General features: G+C 38.5%; 2 protein-coding genes and 1 long non-coding RNA gene across 3 annotated transcripts in view; 2 read left to right on the forward strand and 1 right to left on the reverse strand.

Moving 5' to 3' along the window:
* ak4 (adenylate kinase 4) overlaps positions 1–17,078 on the forward strand; it is a 67,428-nt gene extending 50,350 nt beyond the window's left edge. Inside the window, exons 2-6 of the mRNA XM_072389106.1 lie at positions 6,318–6,533; positions 7,429–7,548; positions 13,064–13,236; positions 14,691–14,809; positions 15,897–17,078. Of these exons, the coding sequence (XP_072245207.1) occupies positions 6,392–6,533; positions 7,429–7,548; positions 13,064–13,236; positions 14,691–14,809; positions 15,897–16,023 (681 nt within the window). The 5' untranslated portion in view covers positions 6,318–6,391 and the 3' untranslated portion in view covers positions 16,024–17,078. The remainder of the gene's footprint in view (positions 1–6,317; positions 6,534–7,428; positions 7,549–13,063; positions 13,237–14,690; positions 14,810–15,896) is intronic.
* Positions 2,866–5,246, reverse strand: LOC140311655 (uncharacterized). The gene is made up of 2 exons (XR_011916919.1): positions 4,728–5,246; positions 2,866–4,165 (listed from the first exon to the last, which is right to left on the reverse strand). It is a non-coding gene; the product is annotated as an uncharacterized lncRNA (long non-coding RNA).
* Positions 17,079–17,784: 706 nt separating the features above from the next.
* Positions 17,785–20,772, forward strand: part of dnajc6 (DnaJ (Hsp40) homolog, subfamily C, member 6) — a 34,621-nt gene continuing 31,633 nt past the window's right edge. Inside the window, exon 1 of the mRNA XM_072389109.1 lies at positions 17,785–18,143. The gene's annotated coding sequence lies outside the window, so the exon portion shown is untranslated. The remainder of the gene's footprint in view (positions 18,144–20,772) is intronic.

The raw sequence follows: 20,772 nt of genomic DNA on the forward strand, positions 1-20,772 counted from the left end.
ATCTGTCTAGCCCAGCTGCCGGGTACACCCTGGACAGGTTGCCAGTCCATCACAGGGCCATACAGAGACAAATGAGACACACAGCCATGCATGTTCACATTCCCTGCTTGGGTCAATGTAGAGTCACCAATTAACCTAACATGAATGTTTTTGGAAGGTGGGAGGAAGCTGGAGTACCTGGAGAGAACCCATGCATACACAGGGAGAACATGCAAACTGAAATGCCTACGTGCAAATTATTGCTTTACTGATAGATCAAAAACAGTGAGGATAGTTTTTACTCAAGACCACAATGCAAAACTACATCAAGGCAAGCATAGAATCCTACTAAGTGAAATAAGTATTATCAGCTAGATGATACTATCAAAAATAAGAGTTAATCTCTATGTTTATCTAAATTTAAACTAAATGTACCATTAAATGGTACATTTAGAAAAGCACCTTAATCCATACTTGCAATAAGGCAGTTTAGATAAATGAGTCACACAGATGTGTAAAAACCCTCAAACAGTCTAAAGTTGTATATTGGATTCATTTGTGATTTGAACTGAGTTGCAGGTGTGAGTATTACAGTCTGTCTTAGACATGTTTTGTACCCCTGATTTATGCAGTATGTACCCTGCCTTCTGACCTTTGTCAGCTGGGATTGGCTCCAACCTCCTCTAACTGCCTACTCATTAAAGCAGGTACAGACAGCATAATACTTTATTTGAATCACACAGTTTAGCTAATAACAACTGTAAGTCTACTTGAGGAGTTATAATGGCTGGCATATGTAAAGAGTTCATAATGCTAAAGTTGATCTATATTTCATGTAGCCCAATAAAGTGTAATCCCATCATTTGGTAAAAAGCCACATAAAGGTTGGGTTAGATTTGTTTTTCTTTTTTGTCATCATTCCTTTTACATTGGTCAAAAGGTAATACCCCTCCAAATGACACCACTGTCTACCGATCTAATCTGTGTATAAATCTAATTTGGCAGCATGTAGGAATGGACAAGGACCTGTGCTGGCAAAAGAAAAAATCTACTTTCTCCCTGCATCAAAAGAACAAGGACCTGGAAGTTCCTTAAAAGACCAAAAGGGGTTGGTTCATTGTAAAGGAGGGACTTACCACATGGGACATCCCAGCAATGACTACTGCCCTGCTTTAAGGGAAGTATGAAGAAGAAAATTCCCCATGATCATGGACAATAATGGCGAGGAGACTTTCGGATGCTAACAGTATTTAAACATTTTACAGTGAAAATTAGTGGGCTTGAGTGCCAGCTTTCATTTAGAGAATAACTCTTTCCATGCAAGTACCCACTTGACTTTAATAGTTCACTTACAACCATGCTTTGGCAAAAAGTATCTAGTTATGACACAACTCTGAGTGAGAGAAACACGTGAATCAAGGCGAGATTAGCAGACTGAGGTTAGAGTGAGACAAAAACAAAATATGCACTGTATCATGGGGATTTCCGCAGAATCGCAACAGAGCGTACCCTTTAAGTTAAACATATTATTGTCAGGTGCAGTGACCTGTAATTTATGACATTTGACTAAAACGTGTCCTGAAAGCTGTTATTCATTACAGCACAATTTCATCACAAAAATACAGCATCAATAAACTTTGATCTGTATTATGTTGATGGACATAAAGTCACTGTCACCAAAACAATTACTTAGCAGCTAATAGTAAAATTGACACTGACATAGAATGACATAGGTTTGTTGGATCATGTTGAATTGATGAGTTCTGTTTCCATATCACTGGAAAATTAAGTCCCCTGTGCTATTTTACTTAAATGATTAACCCCAAATCCCTAAGAATTACAACAAATTGGCTTTTCTTTTCTAAACTTCAGCAGCAACATTTTGTTGTTTAGGTTTCAGAAATATATTTCACAATACACTTTAAAACAAACTAAAGGCTTTACAGATTCAACCACAAAGCATATAAATTCAACAATGGATCTTTAGCTCCCCCTGTTGACAACAATGTGGCTCAGCTATTCAGGACTTATTTAGGGCAGTGCCCCATATCTGGAGCCAAAACACAGCTCCTTCTTTGGTTGTTATTTCTTAGCGAGTACAAATTGATTGACGACTAAAAATGCAGAATTGATTTACATAAAAGTAGTCAGGATGCAGTTTTGAACTTTTGTTGAAACATTACATGGACCTAAATGAGCACTGTTAGGTTGATAAAATCCCAGTATATATACAAATTAATCCTTGAAGGAAGTAGAGCCCAATTTTCTCAAAGCATCCTTGTTACTGTACACATTCACATTATCACATATCAGGAACAATTATGAAGAAGAAAAGAACTAATGGGAGATGAGACACCTGGAGTATCCATTAATAACTTTGCTTATAAGCATCTTAAGTTGGATGTTTCTCTCTATTGTAAAATATTAAATCATATCTGCTGAAGGATGATCTAAATTTCTATTAATTTTTTTCTTTCAATAAATGTATTTATAGAGCAAATCACAATAACAACAAACAAGATTAGCAAAATCTAAACTTGTAATTGTACTAATTTACGTAGCTACACTACATGTCTGCAGTGATTGCATGTGTTTTCCTTTTTATTTAGTTGATGTTGCTTCTGCTATTTTTCATATTCAAAATAAATACAACCTCAAAAGAGGTCTTTAAAAATAATTTTAATTTAAGGCTGGCAGTTTGTTATGTTGCTGTCACTGATAAATGATTGATTGCACTAGGTGAAAAACTCTAAATATTGAAAAGCAAATCAATATTTCTTTAGTGGTTTTGAGATGAGCTTATAAGGTTCTGGTGTCATAATGCACAATTAGATTTAATCAGGTAAAATAACTTAACAGATAAAAAAACACATGGACTTTTGGATGTCGTGTTAAACTTTTTATTAAACAGAGACAGCTTTTTGTTTACACACTCATACTTCTCCACTTGCTCTTTGGTCCTCTGACTTGTTAGCTGAACGCGCTCTGACCGTTGCACCAGTGTCAAGTTGGCAGCCATCCTTCAGTTATCACAGTACTGTACCTTCGATGGGGACAGCATCAGCACTGTGATAACTGAACCAGGGCAGCCTGTCAGATCTAGCAGTTCGTGGCTTCAGTCCATTAGTCATCTGCTCTTTACGTCTGAGCTGCTGGTCAACATGTTGGGCAAAAATAACAATGTTTTCTTTGCTCTGTTGGTGGTAACTCCTGCAAAAATAACCAGTATCTCCAGAACTGCATTTCGGAAAATAAACAACATCCGACTGGTGAAAGTGTCATATGTGATAAGAAGAACAGAATGAGAGAAAATGACAAGTCCTCATATCCTCGGGGTCCTTTGCATTACATGAGGTTGATAGCGTCTGAACAGATGCCAGAAAAGTCAACATTTTGGTGCAAGTAGTTCAAATGAAAGAAGTGTGAGATGTTGCAGCTTTAGCTCCCACATACATTCGCATCAGATACATTACAACTGTTTATTCAGACCCTCAAAAGACATTCTCTGTTGTAATTTATGTTGTTAAATATGTTTCTGGTTGTTGTTACAAAGCTATGAGTGCCCCCAGGTCTTATGAAAAAAAAGAAAAAGGAAAGGCCTAAAACACTGTTAGCTCCACTACGAGTGGCCTGATGGTGTGGACAACAAATGGACATCCATTTCATTTTGGGAACGTCTGTAAAATACATCAGATAATAAATCAGTTTTAAGGAAGCATGCTCAATAATTCAGAAGCATTATCATCATTTGAACTCAGTGACATTCTGCATGTAAGTCAGTGTAGTATTTCTTGTTTTTCTCTCACATGAAAGGATTGTGTTTTTCCTCTTGCTTCCATTGTGCTGCAGCGCATATTGCTCATTAATGTTTCATCTCATAGAACAGTTAAGGGTACAAAGATTTTCCTCCCTCGCCTCGTTCCTACTGGGACATTTTCGAGTGCTCTAGTCGAGACAGACTACTGTATATTATTCATACCAACCACAAGGCTGAGTGATGTCAGACTTGTTATGATTCTCTTCGCGGGCTCCGCCCCTTCGACGCCAGAAGCCTCTCGAGCAGTCCGGTCTCGTCTCTGGCCGACGTAGCAACTCCTCCTCCTCCTCCTCCTCCTCCTCCTCCTCCTCTTCAGTCCGCCCTCTGCACTTCATGTAAACAACTCCATTAGCCCCGACGCACAGGGCACTGGCCAAAAATGTTCGTGTCAGACGTGCGCAGCAAAGCAACATGTGCAATCACTGTAACAACAACTAAGCAGGACAGACTACTTTAAAAATGCTACGCCTGTTGTCATCAGTGACCGTAGAAAGAGTCCCTATGGTGAAAGCGCGTCCATGTTGCGTTAACCCTCAATGTAAATAACAGGAGAATAATACCTGTCACGGTGGCAAGCAGCGACAGCCTGTAGATACCAAAGAATGAGCACAACGGAAGGACTAAAAGAAGCGGTGCCAAAGCTTAAAACATAAACTAAAAGTTTGCCAAATATAAACTACACAGTCGTTTCTGTTACTGAACAATAACGCGTACAATTACACGTAACGCCTCGTAGACACTCTTAAAAGGGCGGCTAAAAGCAATAACAAGGGCTTTGAATAATGTGCAGCCAAACGTTAACGCCCAGCATTACACACACCCCTTTTTCTGGGCAAAAACAAACAGCATGCGGTTGGATCCAAATATAATCATTTACTCTTAATTACACTCAGTCTGCACTGAATATACAGCAAATGTTGAGCGAACTTACCAGCAATTTCCCTGTTTAATTTCCCGTGTTTACATGAATATTTTTAATGACGCAGCAAGACCACACAGAGCAACGTGATTGTCGCCATTTTTTGTTGTTATTGAATTCTCCAAAGCCATGTGACAAAAAACGCTCGGGATTTTAAAACAAGCTTCCGGGTGCGCAGGCAAAAATTAGTTTCCAGTGGGTAAAAAAGGTTCATCTTCCGAGCAGTTTGTCTGATGGATTAGTCTGGTTGCTCCACTGACTGGACGACTGAAGGCTGTGCGCAATATTTGACAGCTCCGGGACGCTGCCGCCGCCGTATGGCTCGCAACAAGTACTTACTAGATTCCTGCCGTCCGCAAATGACAGCGACTCATGTGGTGTATTTTTTCTTCTTTTTCTTTTTTCTTCTTTTTCTTTCTTTTTTTGGGTTTGCGCCTCCCGCCAGCAGAAAGACAGAATACATTAATGCATTTATGATGCGTGAGCATATTATATGACCTAGAGCCACTTAAAACGTTATCAACAAGGGGTTGAGATTCAAAATGAGCTCCCTCCTTCGTCAAATATTGGGGTAACCAGGGTGAGAGGGTTCCCCCTCTTCATTTGACTGTTGTTTCGAGTCTTGAAATGTCAACTTTTATGAAGAGCATTTCGACAAACTGAACAGTACAGCTTAAAAAAAAATCGCAAAATTAAATTCAAGGCTGTTAATTGCTGGCTTATAGTTTCTGACAGAATGCGTTGTTTTTGGAAAATACCAAGACTTTCAGCATGAAGGAGTGAGATTAGGCTATGAGATTTTATTTATGGAAATCTTTGCCATGTCATTCTATGGATTCCTATACAGGCTGCAGACAAATATTGGATTGACCTGCTGTTTTCATCTGAAAGCCATCTCCCTCCTATACTTAACTTTAATATTACGTTAAAGGGACTTTATCATTTTATTTTATTGCTTCTTACTCTCAAAACACATTGCTATATCTTCTTGGATGCTCTCATTTGTTCCAGAAATCTCCTCTAGATAGATAGATAGATAGATAGATAGATAGATAGATAGATAGATAGATAGATAGATAGATAGATAGATAGATAGATAGATAGATAGATAGATAGATAGATAGATAGATAGATAGATAGATAGATAGATAGATAGATAGATAGATAGATAGATAGATAGATAGATAGATAGATAGATAGATAGATAGATAGATAGATAGATAGATAGATAGATAGATAGATAGATAGATAGACTGACTTCTTCAAGTGTATGAAAACTACAGTAACCAGTTCACCTTGCGAAGTTCACTCATCCGCATTTTTTCTGGATGATGTGTGCAGAAAAATAGGGCGTTGAGGAGACTCCCTCATTCATTCGCAGAGGAGAGTCTCCGGTCTTAAAGACGTAGACGAGCTACAGGAGGGATAGAAGAGAGAAAAAAAGGCATTTCACTCCTTTCGCGTCAAAGGGCAGGACAGTCCTAACACGCACTGAAAGCGGGCTCCGAGATCCACACACTCCAAGTGTCTCGCAAAAATTGTCTTTTGCGGATTTTTTTTTTCTTTTTATTTATTTTCTATCATTAGCAATTGTAACTGGAGTAAGAGGTAATAACACAAATAGGCAGAGTGACATCTGCGCATCCTTTACTTTTTACAGTGGCAACCTGTGAGATATGGCCAAGTTATTTCGTGCTGCTATTATGGGTCCACCAGGATCAGGGAAAGGAACGATATCCAAGAGGATTGCGCAAAGCTTTGGCCTGCAATACCTGTCCAGTGGCCACTATCTACGAGAGGGCATAGCGGCCAATACAGGTAAGAGAGACATCAGTTAGTTGTCCAAACCTCAGTACTGTTAGAAACAGGAACAGGAACAACAACACTTGAATGAGGAACGGCATTTCTGTGCTGGATTTGTGAATTTCGTGGTTGTTTTGTTTTCCTCCAATTGAGATCATTATAAGTGCAACAAAAAACGCAGTCATTGTGGAGGAAAGTTACAGAATGAAGAATTAATTTTTTGCTCCACAGTTGTTTCCGTGGAGCTTAAACACGTCTCTGTCCATGCGCCACACCACGAGACTGAAGAGGAAAACAATATATATTTTGTTTGATTTCTTGCTTGTAGAACTGTCTTGTGTTGCTTTATTTATAACTTCTCATCAAGCTTCATTATCATCGTTTCCTCCATCACTTTGAACCGTTGGTTATATCCCTAAACGTCATTATTGCCGCTAAGCAGTTGGAATCATTTTAATTCCAAGCATGTGCCAAGCTTAAACTAATATAGCTACTTACAGTAAAGTTGAGTTCAGTGTAGAGAGCTTAAGTAAAAGCATGTGTGCTCTGTAACTGAAATTACTCAGTAAAGTGGAGACTTGCTGGAAAGAGTAACTACACCCTTTCCCTTTTTGCCTTCTAGCCCTGTGAAATCAAGAGGTTAGTTTGTCAGATGAACCCTTTGACTGAGTGAATATTTATGTAATGATCCACAGTAGGCCTCACAGTTTTCAAAACAAAGTTTAAATGAATAACGGATATGAATGAATGAATGAATGAATGAATGAATAACTAATATTTTAGGTAGCTGCGGCTGTGGTGACGCTGGATACAGCAGGTTCTGTTCTGTCTTGTCCTGTTTCTTAACTTCAGTATCAGGAAGCAGAAACAAACATGCTTTGCCTGTCTTTACCTGTTTGTTGTGTATTAGAGACAAGGGTGCTGGTGAAGACCTACATAGATAGAGGAATGCTGGTGCCTGACCATGTGATGACCAGACTGATGCTGTCCAAACTGGAACAGCTGAGCGGCCACAGCTGGTTGCTGGACGGTAAGTAAAGTAATGCTTTTGGTACAGTACTTCTATTTTTGTATTTACTGCATTCTAAAGATACACAGAGTAAAGCCAGAATTGTGTATCCATGCCTCCATGCTTTGCCTTGAATGTTTGTGATAAAGAAACTCTGCTTTTTATTATACAGCCCTATGGGGGTAGTGGGAACTGCCAGGCATCCCTTAAATCTGATTGGCCAATACAGATGCCACCCCTCAGAATCCCACAGTTGATGGCCATGTTAGTGAAGGGCCATTTTCAAGCACCTTTTTACTCTTCTGCATTTTCCTAAACAAGTATGCATTAACTTGTCAAACTAAGTCTGGAAAAGTTTAAAGGCACACTATGTTATCTTACAGTTGTCACATATGTTTTATCTAAAATAAAGTCAAGACACCCTTCAAAAATATTTTGAGACTTTTCTATGAGCAAGAGCCACGAAATATCTGTGCTTGTTTTGTTTTTTTGTCCTTTCAGATTTTTACATTTGTGTAAGATAACAGTGATTCAACACTTTAACTAATTTAGCCATGCAAGCATATTGGATATATATATCCAATATAATAGAAACTGCTTAAAAGAGTTCAAAATTATATTTGAAAAAAAAAAGAAAGAAAGAAAAAAGATCATGAACTTGCTGGATGTTCCAGAATTGTTGTACCTTCCATGTTTTGACTGGAGATATTCAAAGTGCATGGAGGCAAAATATTGTAAATCAAAAATCTGCCACGCAACCTGCTCAGATGTTTCCTGTACCCACATACAAATCTGCACAACAATCAGGAGGAATTCAGGTTCCTCAACTAGTAATTATTCAACAGCCCTCTTGAGGTCAGATTCAGAATTGGCCATTACAAAGAAATTTCTTGTCTTTCAGCTTTTCTGTTGCTTATTTACCTGATTGGCTTGGGTCATTTTGTTCTAGCACCACCCAATTTATTCAGGTCACAGACTGCAGCCTTGACACTGTCCTGTGAAATGTCCTGACATATTTGAATTGTTGGCCTTGAAGTTGCTCAACAGCCTCAAACTTTAATGCTCACACCACTATGCTTCACAACTGGAAACAAGTTTAGATGTCACTTTGCATTGCCATTTTTTCTTCCAAATATAGCTTTACAAATCTTTCCAAACACAGAACATACATATATCCACAGACAACACAGTCTCACAACAGAATGTGAAATGTTAGCAGTGTTGGTAATAACGGCGTTACTAACAGCATTTTTTTCAGTAATGAGTAATCTAATTAAGTATTTTGCCATCGTTGCAATGCCGTTGCCATTACTGAGAATGTGAAGTGGCGCGTTACTACAATTTGGTTGAATGAAGCGCAAAGTGTCACATTTTGGCCACACATCAGCTGCCTGGAGAGAGCAGAGGTGGGGATGATGACACCGTTGCAAATGCGATGATGATTGGCTGGGTGGGCGGATCATACCCTGCTCACGCTGTCTCACTGCACGCTCTGACTGCCAAACAGTAGAAGACCGCGACAATGACGACGAGCTAGGGAAATTCAAAGATAGCTCCTCCATTCTGATTTCCGCCCGTAGGAGCGCACAGCAGCCCCTTGAGCGGTAGCGCAAAACCGTCTGCTTTTCTCTGGATTAAATGGTCATGATATGCAGATACACACAACTTTATTATAATGGACGGCGAAGACAGGAACTGGCTGGCCGGTGGTAGTGCGCTGTAGCGGCCGCACAGGGAGCAATGGCGGCCCAGCACTCTTAATATGGACCCTGGTCTGGGTACAGGAGGCAACCAGCCCTCTCCCCTCCTAAAACTTGAGCTGCTAACTCCCCGTGGCTACCTGTCTTCGTCGCCGGCAGCTCTATATCACTGCGAACGACCTGTTGCTCCTCTCTCCAACCCACCACATCTGCCACACTATATTGTAGTAACTGTATTTGGCCTTCAGTCAATTTTTGGCAGATGAAAAAGCCCATTTTCTGTTGTAATTATCCTTTATATTGATTTCAAGCTGTCCCGTGAGCTCTAGTGTTTATATTATGAAGCTCTAGAATGAGATCAAGTCATATTTAGGCAGAAATAACCTCTCAGAAACTATCCTATGCCTTCGATCAGTTTTTGACCGGTGAAAACTGATTGGAAACTGCAAAACACATCCAAACCTGAGAAGCAATACTATGAAGTCTCAGATCAGATGAAAACAATGCAGAATCACGAGGATCTTTATTGAAAACCCACCATTACATCATATTAATTGTCGTCTAATTTCCAAAGACAGGGCTACACAAAGTCATCAGACATACCAAGCACATGGAGACAACTGCCGTTGATAAACGTTAAACTTTGAAGATACATGCCTTTGCTATAATCAGGCCTACATTTTAATACAGTTGTGTGTATCTGCATATTATGACCGTTTAATCCAGAGAAAAGCAGACAGTTTTGCGCTACCGCTCAACTGTCTGCTGTGCACGCTCCCGCGGGCGGAAATCCGATTCTGGTAGACAATCACTTTTTGGCACGACACCTGTCATACTTCTCACCCATTGTCATTAAAGGAAAGAACTTTTATGTAACATGCACGCTATGCCCAGGAAAAATACTTTATCCACGTCTGCCTCAAAGCAACTCGAATCTTATGAAGCACCTCACATCAACACACTTGTTGCTGATCACTTGTTGCTGATCACTTGATTTACATTACTTAATGGCCAGATTTTCCTTTGTTTCATTTTCCCCAATTTCTTAATTTTGCACTTGAATTTTATTTTCAATATTTATTTTTTGTATATTTTTATTTCTATGCATGTCATATGCCAAATGTTCTAAAATACTGTATATAGTGTTTTTATTCTTCAGTCAGTTAATATATACATCTTTGACGTTAAAGATTTTATAGAACATAATAGCGTATAGAAAATGAAAAATAATGTCACAGTTACTTTGCTGAGTAACTAATTACTCTTACAATGAGGTAACTGAGTTACTAACTCAAAAAATATATTTTTTGGGAAAGTCATTTGTAACTGTAACTAATTTAAAGTAAGATGACCAACACTGAATGTTAGTATTTATTTATCCTCCTTCTCTCATATAAGTGGAATTTGTAGCTTTTACTGAGGCTCATACAAGATATTTGTTATGTTTACCTGCAAGTAGTTAAGGTTAGGAGTTAAAAGCAAAGAGTTAGGGTTAAAATGATTGTACATTGTCAGGTTTAGATGTTACAAAAGACATGGTTAGGGAGTTAGAAAACTAGTTTATATGGTTACTTCTTACAGCTTTTACTTTTCATGGGATGTGTTTCCAGTTGGGTCAGTTGAATTCTGCTTTGCAAAAAACAAAACAGCAACAACAAAAAAGTAAAAAAAAAAAAGAAGAAAGAAAGAAATACAGTCAAGGGATGAATTGCATTCTCACAATTTACAGCCATGGAATGTGACATGTCTACATTTTGTACATGTGGACAATGTACCTTTTATATGTCTTTGTGGGTCGCTTCAGCTTATTTTCCCAGAAGGGTTGGAACACCCAGGTGGTCTTCTGAAAACTAGAGACATGCCTCTATGTATTTATTTATTTTTTCTTAGGAGCAGATGTTTCTTTTGAGGTGTCCACCATTAACATAATTCTTATTCTATGTTTTTTTGACAGTAAACACATGAAAAAAAGCTCTTCGCTATCTGTAGAGATATCTCTTGTTGTTATCTTTGAGTTAATTTTCACCTCTTTCAGGAATTAATATTTTGTTCTTGGTGCAGCAGACTGTCACTTCTAATGAGTGTAGCAATATTCTTACATTTTGTCGTGTTGTGGATTAATGATGTGCTCAAAAATACTAGCTTTGAGCATCTCTATAACACTCATTTTAAAGGCCTGCGGGAGTTGTGGTCATAGTCATGGTTCATACCAACCAGTTTTTCTGGAAAACAGCAAACTTTTTCAGTAAAAAGCAAAGCTGTATAATATATAATTCCAGTTTAATTATCTCGAATGTAACACATAAACAGAGGTAGCTTTGAAATAAGCTGTAAGCACAGAGATTCACACATTGATCTTCATAACTCAGTGTGTTGTATAAAGACATGAAACGTTATTCTGCAGAAATGTCATTGATATTGTCAGACTGGGTTTGTCTATAGCTTGGACAAAAATCAGAGAGCATTTTATGTGAAGTTAATTTTTTTTTTCAAACTTTTTCAATTAGTAACTGTAAACATGTTAAGTTTGAGCCATTAGCATACGGCTATCCAAAAGCTCAATGAATATCCAGCCATCCATTTTCTTTACCTGCCTAATCCAATTCAGAGTCGCAGAGGAGCCTATCCCAGTTGTCATTGGGTGAGAGGGAGGGTACACCCTGGACAGGTTGCCACTTCATCACAGAGCCACACAGACAAACAAGTGCACGCTCACACTCACTCTTAGGGATAATTTAGAGTCACCCATTAACCAAACATGCATGTTTTTGGACGGTGGGAGGAAGCCAGAATATATGTTAACAAAACCATTGGTTATTTTCACTATTTTGTTAACATACTTAACATACAAAAAAAATGACTAGATCACAGGGTCTGGACAGGTTTGTCAGGGTTAAATATTCTCCACTATGGTAAAAAGAAGTGGTAAACATTGACAAAACAAACTAGCAAGCGTTAAAAATGTTTAAACCTTGAAACATGATCAGTAAACTAGTAACTGAGCAAGTAAAGCATAGACAAAAATCAAGGTTACACACATACAACTAGAGCTACACTACAAACTATTTTCTTTATCAGGGTTTGTCATATTGCATGATTCTGATGAACAGTTACCTTAGAGAGGTTGATCACTTATTCTGCTGTCCATTATTTATTCTCTGAGATTCCCTCTAACACCACCATGTTTGTGGTCCACCGTGAATAACTTTTACATATCTTAGTGATCACCATGATTTTACTCATTTTTATAATCATTTGACTTAATCAAATTTAATGATAAGTTCCTGTCAACTTCAGCTAAATGTTAATGTACAAATTAACTAAACCAAGTGGTGACTTCAGTAAACCATATAGCATGTTAGCGTTGCATGCTGTTATTCGTTTTCAACCCTGAAAGTATAAAGCTTCACAGAGCTGTTAGCATGACTGCTGAGCCCCGTGTTGTTATTACTGCTGGTTGATCCATGCTGTGTCACTTCAGGCTTTGTTTATTCACTAAGTTCACTCACAAGTGCGCAATCCTGTTATTATAGCACAGCTTCAGAAAATTTCACTGGAAATCTGGAAACAATGTGAGCCCATGTTTACCATCTGTGCACTGCTGATAGCAATTTTTCAACAGGAAACAACACTGTCTGAAACTAATGAATAATAATAACAATTCATGTGAACTATACCTTTCTTTTGTTATTGACTCAGGTATAACCATAACATGACAAATACGAACTTAAGTCTGAATGTAACTAAAAAATAAAGGTCACGTGTCATTAAACACTGACTTTTCCTGGTTAACGGTTTCTCACACATTCCAGCTCCTCCCTCTGATATGTGTACAGGGTTTCCCCGCACGCTGGTGCAGGCTCTGGCCCTGAATAATCTGTATCAGCTCGATATAGTCATCAGCCTCAACATCCCCTACGAGACTCTGAAGGAGAGACTGAGTGACCGCTGGATCCATCCAGCCAGCAGCAGAGTTTACAACATGGGCTTCAACCCACCCCGAGTTCAGGTGTGAGATGTCTGGAAGTGACAGTATATTTTTAAATATTCTGGCAGATATTCAGATATTTTTGAGTCACTGTTTCTTCCCAACAGGGATCGTGTCAGGGAATTTGGAAGTTACAATGGATTGGAAGTCTTGCTTCAGCAGAGTAGAAGATTGCCAAAGTGAAATTACTAAACAAAAACATTGTTGTATTGTCTTTATTCACTGCCCCACCATACTGCAAAAGAGCAGTACTCTTGCTTCCTGTTATTTAACTTTACAAAGGCTCACAGTTACAGCACATGCTGTTTACTTATTATTATTATTATTATTATTATTATTATTATTCTAAGTTAAGATAATATGAGGCTATTTTAGTCTGCCAAGCCTTTAGACCAGACTCAGAATGGAGGAAACAGTGCTTCTCCAACAGTTCAGTAAGGATGGAGTGCTGCTGACTGTAGTCTGGAAGTGGGAGAAATTCTTTAAGAATCCTCTCAACATGGCCGAAATGGAAGCAGATGTTGGGGAGTTCAGAGTAGAAGGTGACTGATGTAGATGAGATAGTTAAACAGCTCAGCTGCTGCAGGGACCTGGGGGTGGATGGAATTTCCCTTGTTCCTTCAGGTCCTGGATGTTGTTGAGCTTTCTTAGTTAACATTGCATGGAAGTTGGGAACAGGGCCTCTGAGCTGGTAGATCGGGCTGGTTGCCAGAAGTTGTGTTACAGGGTGCAACTAGGCTTACAACTGTCCATGTGGTGTCTTCTGGGAGGTGTCTCGGTATGAAACATCAGTCTCTTCTTGTGGTCCCTGTACAACCAGAGTGAGTGCTTGGTTGGCAATAAGCTGGAAGTAAGTACCGGTAAGACTTGTTTGGGATGGGTGTTTTCGACATTGCCAGAGCCAAAATTTGCCACAAATTCTGTTCAGAATGTTTACTAAAATAATTCTTATGGTGCAGTCAATGAGTGTTTCCAGTTTGAGTGGTTAAGAATTTAAACTTTGCATGTTGCAGATGATGTTGTCCTGTTTGGTTCGTTGTGTTGTTACCTAAGGTACGCTTGGTGGTTCGCAGCCAAGTATGAAGCATCAGAATTGAGAATTGGCACCTCTGGTCAGTAGTCATGGTGTTCACAAACAATGGTTTGCTCACTCCAGATTTGGGGTGACTTGCTACCTCAAGTAGTGGGATTAAGTATCTTGGGGTCTTATTCATGAGTGTGGAAGAACAGAGCAGGGAATTAACAGGTTGATTGGTGTAGCACTAGCTGTAATGGGGATGCTTTTTGGGCCTTTGGAGATACATAGGATGCATAGAAGAGATTACATCTCTCAACTGGCTGAAACCAGTGTTGAACTGCAATCTTGCTGTTTACTTAATTATTTAATCGTGATGTAATTTCCTTTGCTATAAGATTTTATTGTGCATTGTCTGTTGTATCGTTGCATTCTTGTGACCTTGGTTTGCTGTCCTCAGGGTAAGGATGACATCACCGGAGAGTCTCTGATTCAGCATGATGACGACAAGCCCGAAGCTCTAATGGCCAGACTGAGACACTACAAGGAAGTGGCAAAGCCTGTCATAGACTTGTACAAGTCAGTCAATACTTTCTTTTCATTGTGGGCAGTGTGCAGTCAGAATTTTTAGCTGTGGATTTATTGAATAGGAGCCATTTTCTTAAAATCCCCATACAATCTTATATGGTGTGCTTCTCGTCAGCAGCTAGTATTATCTTTAGCTCACGGATGTCCAAAGTTGGTCCTCGAAGGCCGCTGTCCTGAATCATCATTTTAAGTTTGCCTTAAAATTGAATCTGCATCCATGAAATGGCTCTCTTCAAAAGATTGTTAAGTTCTGCACAAGCCTGCTAATGATTAATTGATCTGAATCAGGTGTATTGAAGCAGGGAAACATCTAAAACCAGCAGGACCACCAGATGTGGACATTCCTGCTTTAGATAGTACCTAAATAACATAGATGATATACCAGAGTGAAAATTAGGTGTCTTCATTTTCAATAGCAAAATAATCATAGTAATATTAGCACTGAGGTGTAATTTTGACACTGAAAAGAAATGTATTCATGGTAGTTTTGCATGTAGAAAATCAATCTTTAAAATTTTAGACCTTTGGGGTTCAAAATTTAAAAACAATATTTAGTAAAACAATACTAAAACAGGGTCAGGGATTTCTTGCATAGTTGACTGAGGTAATTCAAATCTGTAGATTCACATTAAGTGTAAATGACTCAGTATTTGTTTAGTGATATCCCTATTTAAAAGTCATCTTATTTTGTTTTAATAATTCTATCAAGTAATAAGCAATTCCACTCTGGTCAAATAGCTACAAGTGTGAAAATGATCAAAAGCTCGGTTAGTTGAGTTGAAAATAAGAAAACTCACCACCAGACTTGAGTGAAGTGATTCTCATCTCTGCTTCAGGTGCAAAGCTGCATTAGCTGCTGCTATTGTGACACACCTGAATCCCCATCTAATGGGCTGTCGGTTGAGTGTTGGTATTGTAGGACACAGTCTTTGTGTGTAATTTACTGACTCTGCAGCTTAAATTTTCATTCTTTCCTCTTTAAAATTAATAATATAGTGTCAGACAGTTATTTGATACGCCATGATTTATGCAGCCAGAACTTGCTTTTCTACTTTTGTTCTTCTCCGTCTTCATCCAGGTCACAAGGAATCCTGCATTCATTTTCTGGCACAGAGACCGACAGGATTTGGCCATATATCAATTCTCTCCTCAGCAACAAGATGCACACACTGCCACTAGATGCCCATCAAACCCAAACACCTTGACACAGTTTCAAATGCAAAAACCATGAGGAGAAAATGGGGTGATGAGAAATGCACTAGAACACCAATCAACACATTCGTGATTCATTCATTAGTGGGCTTTTTCAAATGAAAGCATGTGTGCAAAATTTTCAACAGCTTTATGATTAAGATTGTGATTAACTCCTATAAATGAACCAGTTTTTAGTTCTTTATCAGCACTGTGATTCTATTGCCTGTTTCAGAAGCAGTGTGCACTGTGTGAATCTCTACTTCTTTACTTTGTTGATGAGGTTCTGCAAAACTGTTCTTGCAGTCATCTTTGGGCAGAAGAAGCCCTCTGTGGCTGGGATGAAGACCAATACTTTCTAAAGTTTGCCTTAAAATTTAATCTGCAAAATGTGATATGTCTGTTGTAATGTTTTTGTATTTTTGGTAGTTTTTAACAACGGAGTAATTTTTTATATTCTCATATTGTCATAGATGGACAGGGTTTTATGTAAAGATTAAGAATGAACAACTTCTAAAACATCTAAAGTTGAAGAATTTATTTTATAGCTTTTTATGATACAAGATTGTTTGAGGGTTATTATAACCATTCACCGCAATAGTTTAAGATTTATCAGTTGAAGTTTGCCTTTTGTAATAACAAAGGCACAGTGACCAACATGAGCAGCAGACCAACCAAGAACCAAAATGTGTTTTTGTTTGTTTTTGCTGTTGTTATCATGGATACAGGCATTGTATGTGTTGGGTATTGTGCATTAGTGTATCTTGAGTGACATAGTACAGATGGAGGACCAAAGAAAGGGAAACCTAAGTCAGTTGATTAAATAGGAACATGTATAAGGAGCAGCTTACTTCCGCTATGGCTTTTGTTGTATAGGACTGTATATTTTGATTCCCAGTGTGAGGTGTTGAATGACTGGTTGTGGTACAAAGGTCTTAAGGTTACACACCATGCTACACTGCTGATAGGTAACACCGCAGGGACTTTTTTGCCTTGTTTTCATATCACGCAGTTGAAACATGTTACATTTCAAAAACAATAAAACTACAGTCCCACTGCTGCTTTCTGAGTGAGTCATCTCATACTTGTTTTGCAACACAGTAATATACAGTAAAAAATACACAGATACTTTGTTTCGGATGTTAAATTATATTGTGCAGGAGACAAACTGACTGATACCATTTTAATCAGGATGAGTGCAGGGATATGATTTCTACACGCCTTGTCATTTATTTCTCTTCCAACATACAGTAAATTAAAGGACTGTGCAACCACATAAATGTTCTCAAAAATTACTTTCGCAGTTCCAAAAAAAAAAATGGCTTAGACAGTTTCTTTCTTCTTTCTTCTAATCCTGTCGGATTTGTAAATAAAGCTCATGAGCATTAGGGCTTGGGTGAAACTCTTACTCCACTGTGTATATCTCATTTTTTGTATTTATTGTTTGTGGAAGGTGCAGCGCAGAGATTCAGATTTATTTGAAAGGTGTTCTCTCCTGCTTGAGAAGCATAGTCCGTCACATTCCGAATAAAACCTGAAATACAACACAACAGTAGTTGTGGTGTTTAAACTGGAACTGTCATGTGGCTATAAAGCCAGTCGTTTCATAATAACAATAAAATCTGCAAGATATTGCATGCCACCCGTTTTGATTTCTCATTTATTGCAGTTGTATTGTGCGACATTTTATGATTGATCCATTCTCTCTAGTCCACTCCAGGTTTTCCCAATGCTGACAGGATACACTGAGCGGCGCTACTGTACAGATCCACAAACATCCACACTACTGCTGTTAGTTCGCTTACGCTTATCAACATCGTTTATAGATCTACCTATAGCAGTCTCACAACCTTGTTTGCTGATCATATGCCAAAATGTGATTATAGAAAGATGTCGTAGCCCCCCCCCCCCCCCCCCCCTTCCTACTCCAGCTCCTTTTACTGACAGGTTAACTGCTGGGGAATCCTTACAGAATAGCGTATCTCACGGGACGTTTAACGCCTTGACCTTTTACAAACAGCGAATGACAAATCAAAGGTCGGTGTCTTTGCACGGAGCCGGATTTCATCTCAGCGCATCTCCAGCACGGCACAAGACGGCGCTCCTGGGAGAATGATAGAAAGCGCTCTGACAGGTATTGTCATCTATTGGATTGTCTGTTTCTGTTCAATTTTTGTGTTTTTGTGGGGTTTTTTTGTAGCTCAGCCCTAGCTCAGAAGGGGATAACATTAAGATATGTGCGCTGATGTTACATAATATCAGGCTACCTTTGCAAATCGTGACCATTTCCCCCTACAGTATATGTGCGCTCGGTGGACAGCTGGGCTTTTATTAGCATGCACTTATTCTAAGAAGACATGGCGAGATTTTTTTTAAATGATTTCAATTAGACTTTGAGACAAATAAATAAATTTAAAAAATCACAAACTTGTCTATTTGCACGGGCCTGTTTTTGGGATGCGCACACGCACAGTAGGAATGACATCATTTGGGGTATTTCTGTCAGACCGGCTAAATTTAACGTAGTGCCCAATGTGATAAAAAATGTTATGCTGTATGCAAGAAAACCACCCCCACTGTCACTTCATCCTCTTTAATAACAACATTGAGTAGACTGAGTGAACAGTGTGAAGGCTACCTATTTGGCTTGTTGGATTTTTCTGTCAGTGGAGGATTTCGCTGACGGCATTTCCAGGAAACCTGGAAAAGATAAAAATGTTCAGTTTATAAAAGACAAGCCTTGTTTTTCATTATCATTATTTGACAGAGGTGTTACAGTTTGTAAATTGATTTATCAGATTCTCCGTCTTTATCACCCAGGAACGGCTCTATCCCGAGAGGACAGCTCCTCTCTTCTTGGCCAATCGCACACCATTACATCACCAAACGTCACGCTCGTCACGTGAACAGCTTAAAGCGGCTTGCTGGCCTAATCGTTACTCAGTGACACACTTTTTGCACCTGGGGACATTCAGGATGTAGTGCATTGAAATAGTCATCCAAGATCAACAACTATGACATGATTTCAGTATTAAAGATTCAAAAGAGTTTCCTTCCTATTAATTCGCCATGAAACTCACACACTCAAAGTCACACACTCAGCCACCAGGTCTGCATGAAGCTGATCCAGCAGATTCCTGGATTCTGCTTTAACTATTATGGGGATAATCATTAATCCTTGAGCTTGAGGATAGCAAAAAACACTAAAAGAAAAAAAAAATAGATACAGGGATACACCTTCAAACGTGATGTTACAACCACAGTGTGCTATAAAACAGTTAAAGTGGCACTCAGTAGAATATTATAAAGAATGGCCAAAGAATGGCACTCGCCCGCTTAAAAGAAAGAATGTGTAAAAATAATGTGTATAATGTTAATATAAAAGAATGCAGGTTCTTTAAACCCTATAATATACTGAAAGACCATAACCATTATGATATGAAGTTAAGGGACAAACTATGGAGAGGGTTGAGGGATAGAATTATCAGTATGTGTGGGGGAGGTCAGGGATAGAGACTGGGAGTTGTAATAGCACAAAGAAAATAATGTTTGAGGGGAGGGTTTTAAGAATTGAGACAAATGGAGAAGAGAGGGGTGAGACATACTTATGAACAGTCATGTGAAAAAAGAAGGTTTTACATATCAGGACATAATAAACAAAATCATCTGGTCCTGAACAGGTAAATACAATCCCAGATGAATAACACACATATTACAACGTGTCACTTATCTTACAAAAACTAAGACAAAATGCAAGGTATGTGAAACCACCCTTACTGCTTCAATAAAAGAAATAAGAGTATGAGCCAGGTGCTGCCAATCAAATGCACTTGAATTTATCATCAGTTTGTGTGAGCACCTCTATAAAAGCAGAAGTTTTGCCAGTAACACAATACCAAGTAGGAAAGACATCAGTGATGATGTTAGAGAAGAAATTGTTGCTGCCGTCATACAGCCATTTCCAAACTATTGGAAGTCCAAAATTCTATAGTAAGAAACATTCCTCACAAGTGGAAGACATTCAAGGCAGTTGCCAGTCTTACCAATCTTGCCAGAAGTAGATATGATCAACATGACCAACATGATCCTATGGTAATGCATATATAAATAGCATGCCACTTCTAACACTTTTTGTGCAACATTCATATGCATTTTATCATATGCATGTTATTTTACACTGTTAGAATAACACAACAGATGGTTAGGGGAAAAGTACAGGGCAGGGTGTCGTGTTCTCATAGTACATGGTCTATAATGTCAATAATAATAATACAATAATGCGTACTAATGATAATAATGAAAAAAAATTACAAAATGCCCAAGAGCTACATCTGTAATTCTGTAATGTTAAATGTTACAGTTTGTAACATTACAATTAGAAAAATTGTAACCAAATCTCTTTTATCTGCAAAAACACATGGCTTAGGTTTACAAAGTTGCATTCGAACAAACCATGAGACTTTCGGAAAAATGTTTTTTTAGTCGGACAAGGCAGAGGTAGACACATCTCGCCACAGTACATAGCACTGTGTTTGATAAAAAAACAAAACCACAAGTTGAAAGTTGTTTCTACGATTAAGTAAAATCAGTAATATTTATGGGTTTAAAAATAGCAACTTTGTGGACAAAAAATTTATCAAATCAATATTTACCTTTCTAGAGATAAAGTTACAAGGAATTGGGATGATTCTGGTGATCTATGGTAGTTATCAAAATAGTCCAGGGAAAAATCTGCACACTGGACAGTGCTGAAAACCATAACT

Source organism: Leuresthes tenuis, unplaced genomic scaffold (genome assembly GCF_036924035.1).
Source record: "Leuresthes tenuis unplaced genomic scaffold, fLeuTen1.0.hap1 SCAF_7, whole genome shotgun sequence".
Lineage (NCBI taxonomy): Eukaryota > Metazoa > Chordata > Actinopteri > Atheriniformes > Atherinopsidae > Leuresthes > Leuresthes tenuis.